This window comes from Eschscholzia californica, unplaced genomic scaffold (assembly GCF_041429995.1).
Source record: "Eschscholzia californica isolate CP2 unplaced genomic scaffold, dmEscCali1.0.p SCAF_1, whole genome shotgun sequence".
NCBI classification, from domain to species: Eukaryota; Viridiplantae; Streptophyta; class Magnoliopsida; order Ranunculales; family Papaveraceae; genus Eschscholzia; species Eschscholzia californica.
In genome coordinates this window covers 5951745-5958094 of record NW_028238198.1, presented here as the reverse complement: position 1 = coordinate 5958094, position 6350 = coordinate 5951745, and the positions used below count along the sequence as shown (strand labels likewise).

The 6350-nt window shown below is 34.9% G+C and overlaps 1 protein-coding gene across 1 annotated transcript; it reads right to left on the bottom strand.

Moving 5' to 3' along the window:
• Positions 1–3149: 3149 nt before the first annotated feature.
• On the bottom strand, positions 3150–4121 carry LOC147563588 (uncharacterized). The gene has a single exon (XM_086652254.1). It carries the CDS (start codon positions 4119–4121, stop codon positions 3150–3152), a length of 972 nt encoding a protein of 323 aa, XP_086508380.1.
• Positions 4122–6350: the final 2229 nt, after the last annotated feature.

Sequence of the window (6350 nt, the reverse complement as noted above, 5' to 3'; positions counted from 1 at the left end):
TGCTTATAGAGACCTCGGGTCAATAGTCATTGACCCGAAACAATAAAAATTTTGGATGCTAACAGTCTTTTGGCCCGGTGCCTTTAGAGGCAGCCCTTTTCATTTTCTTTTCCTTCCTATATTCCAATATATATATTTTTTTCATTCTCGATTGATTATGTTAGTTGGTTTAACTGAATTGTTTTGAATTGTTCAGTATTGCTATAAGGACAAACATGATTTCTGGTCCTTTACTTTAAAGGTGTTATCTCTTTTCTTCCTCTTCTTTTGGTTTCCCATTTGATATTTTTTGGGCTTATTTTTTTGTATTCTTTCATTTAAGAAGTGGTCATCTGAATATGACGATGGTCCGTAAAGGAGAAGATGGAGCAAACACAATTTGGTACTCCAACATTTTTAAATTGTAATTATGTAGCACTATGTTATTTTATGTTATTTATTCACTTGATGATAACTATATTCGTTAAATTAATTGTTCATTTACAATCTATATTCTCGCAAGTACTTTTTTCTTCTGGGTTTTGAGTTTTTAGGTTCTGATTTTCTTCTTAATTTTGATAAAAAAATTTGATTTTTTTTTCAAATCGAGTCTTTCATGGTGAAACAGGAATTCAATTTCAATGTTGGATCTTTTGTGTCGTATATAAGACAAATTTGATAACATGACCGGGGCTATAGCCCATCTAAATTTGGCCTAAAGCCCATCTAAACTAGATTTTTAATACCCTAATAATCCCCTGTCAAATAACCAAAGATTTCACCTTCTATGGGATTTGAACCTAGGACCTCCAGGGATTTCTGGAGTTTATGTCAACACCTTGGACCACTTGGGCTACCAACTTTTGACAGAAGATTAGGGTTATTAAAAATATCCATGTAATTCTTCATTATTTTTTATTTTTTTTATGTACTATATAAGTTGTTATTTTTGGATAATTTTCTATTTATTATTTTGTTCATCTAAGTGTATGTATATTTAATACTCATTTATTTCTCTTAATTAAAGTTTCTCACGCTAAATGTCTCCTAAATAACTATTCACTCTCTCATATCTCACTATAGTTTTTTGAATTTGTTCATCCGCTCGAGTTCTTCATCTCTTTTAAGTATTTAAATTTGTTTCTTCAACCTATAGTATTGGCTTTAAGGTGATATTTTTGGCTTAGTCGTTTTACTATTAACTAGGTGTCTCCCGCGCCCTGCGGGCCGGACAATCCCGTCGGGCTTACGCTAGTTGTCAAGCACAACGAGTTTAAATATTCACTGGAGTGCATGTAACACGATGTCTACGTAAATTGTTATTTGACGTCGAGCATGTTATTTAAAGAGTCTTTGCAAAGATAGATTTTTAACAGTCAAAATAACTACCCACTCCTTAATTAAAAACTCTCTATTTTTCTCTTTCCTCTTTTCTCCCTTCAAACAACTCAATATAATCTCGGTTATTATTTTAAATATATTTTTATTACTTCAATATTTGCATAAGACCAAAATATTTGATAACTTTGTATAACATAAATATAGAAATTTCCGTGTCCTACGAGCACGGGCTATACCCTAGTCTATATAACAAATCAGATAGGTTTTATGTCATGTCATAAACAATTTCTATAAATCCTGGTCGTCCAATCTTCATTTGTGAATCCTAACCATCGTCTTAGAAGTGTCCAATTCATCTCAGGATTACAAATTAAAAGGATAAGAAGAATACTAACCACCTCCAATTTTTTTGGCATCATGTAAGTGATCAAAAGCACACTTTTATTTATATACCCTCACTTTTGTTCAGAAATAACATCTATTGTTATCTTCTTAGAGTTTAGGCGTCATTTATGATTTCCCACCTTGAATAATGGAGAGAATGGTGGGAGAGAATGGTGGGAGAGAATGGTGGGAGAGAGAAAATAGACTTAGTTTCCTCCTTTGTTCCGTTTGTGACTAATTAACATCAGTCACATGTGCCGTCAAATTACACAGCCAGTCACAAACCACTTCTTAACTTCCCTCACTTTCTCTCCCTTTATTTTCTTTACCTTGAGTTTAATTTAAGCAAATTAGGTTTCCGCCGCGTCCTACGGACGCGACAAATTCCTCTTAGCTAACGCCGTTAGATCATAATTAACTCTGATTTACACCATGAATATAGAGACTGAGAGAAAATTGAATTGGATTTGTTTTTTTTACTGGAGTGAAGAAGAATAAGAAACTATATAAAAAGGGAGAAAAAAGTGGATTTGTAGAGGAGAAACTTTTCTCGTATTTTTCTCTAAAGTCTAACCGAATAGCTTCCCTTAATTCTCTTCATCAAAATCCAATAATTATTAATTACTCATTTGGAAGCGAGTGATAAAGACGATCCCCTCATTTTCTCAACACAATACGTTTAAAGTATTTATGTTCTACATAATCAATTTCTTTGCAACTTAATGGGTTCTCATGGTGACTCCTCTATTTTTTCTTTTTGTAGGTTGTTTGATTTGGAAGTCCTCAAACTTATGTATTTGGAGAAAGATTTGAGTCATCTCTACTTCCTTATTGTATGTATTCTATTTTTGTTTGATCTATCGCTTAAAAATCATCCCACATTTTTAAATAATTAGTTAGAACTGCTAATTAAACTCTCTTCCTTTACTCATTTTCAACATATCCAGGATTTTAGAGAAGTATGTAAAACATGTATTTTTCTCTCTCCACCCATTAACTTAGATGAAATTAAACTTCTTAAACAACCGCTCAAATTTCAAGTTATTTGAGGTTTTTAGTTTTTGATTTTCTTATTTGTTTTGATACATGATTATGATTTTCATTTCAGCTTTAGAGTGGTGGCACATTTGAGATGGATAAAGTTTGGACCTTCCCAATTTTATATTCTGTTTGTTTGTTCCTCTTTGTCGTTGACAAAATTATGGTGTTAAATTTTGGACCCTACACTCAAAGATTATTTATTTACTGAAAATTACATAAATGTCACTTTATTTACTTAGTTTTCTTTTTGTAAATGTCAGCATACTTTAAGGGGTATGACTCCGTGTCTCGAACCCTTGACCTATAGGGTGGAAACCAACGTGGTGACCACTCCAACCAAAGGTTGGTGACTTATTTACTTACATATATATTAAATTTTATGAAGCATCTAAAAAGATGATAAATTATACAAATTTTTTTTTTGATGAAAATGGGCCCATGCCTACAATGCAACATGGAGGATCTACAATCTCCTTAGTAGAACTCACATCAAAATTCAAAGCATAATGCGCTAACAAATGCGCTACTTTATTAGCATTACGATTCACATAAGAAAATGAGCGCTCTTGCAAAGTGGAGTAATCTTGTTGTAGCTCAATCATCAATGGTCGGATTTTCCAGGTGATTTCATCTTCAACTGCATTGCAAGCCTTTATTACCGTCATCGAATCCCCTTCTATTATGGTTCCATATTGATAAAGATCTAGAACAAGTTCAATCCCAAGTTTGGCCGCTTTTGCTTCGGCTTCTAGAGGCGAGGTAGCCAATGTAGCCATTGTTTTGGCCAAAATAAAACCACCATTACCATTGCGGCATACAGCCGCTAATCCTGCTTTCCCGTTCTTATAAGAGGCATCGAAATTTAGTTTTAGTTTGTTAACACTAGGAGGACTCCATTCTATTATTGTGATAGGTATATCCGTACTTCTTGGGAAGTCCGACTGTTCTGTAGCCTTCGAGAAGTCCATTAACATACATTTCGCTGCATTAATGATTGAGTAGCTGCTTGTTGTAACACATTGAAAGAATAACTTATTCCTTGCTTTCCATAAATGCCATGATACATATATTCTCAAGGCAATAACATCTTCTTCTTCATCCCCATTCAGCCACTTACAAAGGATGTCTCTAAATTGCATGTTCTCCTCCATTCTTAAGTCCAAAGGGCCTGCCAACCATGTTTCTCTAGCGACTTGGCATGTACGAAAAATATGATCAATGTCTTCCTCCTCCCTCTTACATGCCGAACATAGCAATGATGCTGGTGTGTTGTATCGTAGTGCCTTCCTCTTCGTGGGCAGCGCGTCATGTAGTATTCTCCATACAAACAATTGAACCCTTGGTGCAATTTCAACTCTTTTCCATACTCTCGCCATCCGAGTCCAAATGGTAATTCCATTCTAGTTGACGATGAAGGTTGCTCATTTGTTATTGTTTTTTACAACGACTTGGCCATGAATGTTCCTTTCTGTGTGAATACCATATCAATTTATCCTTCATCCCTTTCTTTGCTATTGGCGATTGTTTTATTGCTGTAGCCGATAGGACATCGAATGTTGACTCAATTATGTCCATATTCCATCTCCCATCTGGGTGTTTTAAATCACTCACAAAGAATAAATTCTTTATTATTATTTCTTCGGTTTTTCCTGGTTTGAATCCTCGGATACTTGGTATCCAAGGGTCATCCCAAATTCTGATTGTATTACCATTTCCAGCCGAGAAGGGTCTTCCCTTTTCAATGTACTTTCGCATTTCCATCATTCCCTTCCACATGGCCGAACTATTGTTGCAAGGGTTATGTTGCCAAATATCTTCAGTCTTAAGGTATTATGCTTTTAGTAGTCTAGTCCATATTGCATCTGGTTTTGAGATGAATCTCCATAACAATTTCCCCACTAATGTTTGATTAACTATACCCATGTTTCGAATGCCCAATCCGCCTTTCTCTTGGCTATCTTGCATCTTCTTCTAATTGATATAATGCATTTTAGGCTTCTCTGTATCATGACCCCACAAAAAATTTCTCTGTTTTTTATTATATTGCTTCCATAACACCCTTAGGTGCTAATTAGTAGACAAGAAATAAATTGGGATAGACGACAATTCACCTTTTAGTAGTGCAGTTCTTCCCGCATGAGATAAAGTACTCCTCTTCCACCCACTAGTTTTTTCTCAATTTTTTGAGAGATAAATTCATGTGACGCAACTTTATGCTTTGATTTTAATAAGTAATTGCCCAAGTATACATCATCTTCCTTCATTTCTTTTACCTTCAGCATCTTCAATATAATATCTCTTCTATTTACATTACAATTCGTACTAAAATGAATAGAAGACTTATCATAATTTATAAGTTGACCCGAGCATCGAGCATATAAGTCTAGAATACCTTTTAGACTCTCTACATTCTCATTACCTGTTTTTCCAAAAAAGAACAAGTCATCTGCAAACATGAGGTGACTAATGCAAGGAGCATACCTGTTAATTCTCAACCCCTTACATAATCCGGCGGTCTCTGCTTGAACAACCAATTTTGTGATAGTCTCTGAACATAGAATAAATAAGTAAGGACCGAGTGGACACCCTTGTCTTAACCCTCTCTCACTTGTGAAAAATCCTTTCGGTCTTCCATTTAATAATATTGAGAAGGATGCCATCGATATGCAGTTCATTATTAATAGATGAGTATTTTTCCAGAAAACCATAACTTTTAAGAACCGAGCTCAAAAATCTCCAATCTACTCTATCAAAAGCTTTTGCCATATCCACTTTCAATGCAAAAGCTCCATTTTTCGCCGAAGCGTGTGCTATAGAATGAAAGAGTTCCTGGGCTACAATAATATTGTCAGAAATCTGACGTCCGGGTATAAAAGCATTTTGTACTTGTGAAATTACTCTCCCAATGAGTGGCCGAATTCTATTGGTTATGATTTTGGTTATGACCATGTATAACACATTACATAAAGATATTGGTCTGTAATCCACCGGTTTCTCTGGATTTTGTATCTTTAGAATAAGGGCTATAAAAGTACGGTTGAGAGTATTTGGTAATTCCCCTGTTACAAAAATATTTTTAATTTGTGATGTTACCTCGTCACCGATAATATCCCAACACGTTTTGTAGAACAATACTGAAAATCCATCTGGTCCAGGCGCCTTCCCGGTCTTCATATCTTTGATAGTTCTCCATATCTCATCTTTCGAAGGAGGTTCACTCACCATTAAATTCTCTGTAGCTACTAATGGTCGATTCTTGAGTTCAATAGCTTTTGGAAAGTCATCTATTTGTTCCACTCGAGATGCCCTGTAAAAATGATTAAGAAATACATTAGATATTTTATCCAGATCCACCGTCCATATGTTATTTTCCATCTTTATCGCATGGATATTGTTCTTCCTGTTAGGAAAAATAACCTAATTAACTTGTTCAGGAATATGAAGATAAACGATGCGAAAGTAAAAGTAGAGACACCAAGATTATTTAACGTGGCAAAAAGCCCCTCCAAGATAGAAGGTAAAAAACCACAGGACCTAGTCCAGAAATCTTCCACTATGATTAAATAATGGGTTACACAATTCTTCACCAAACCTATGGTGGATAA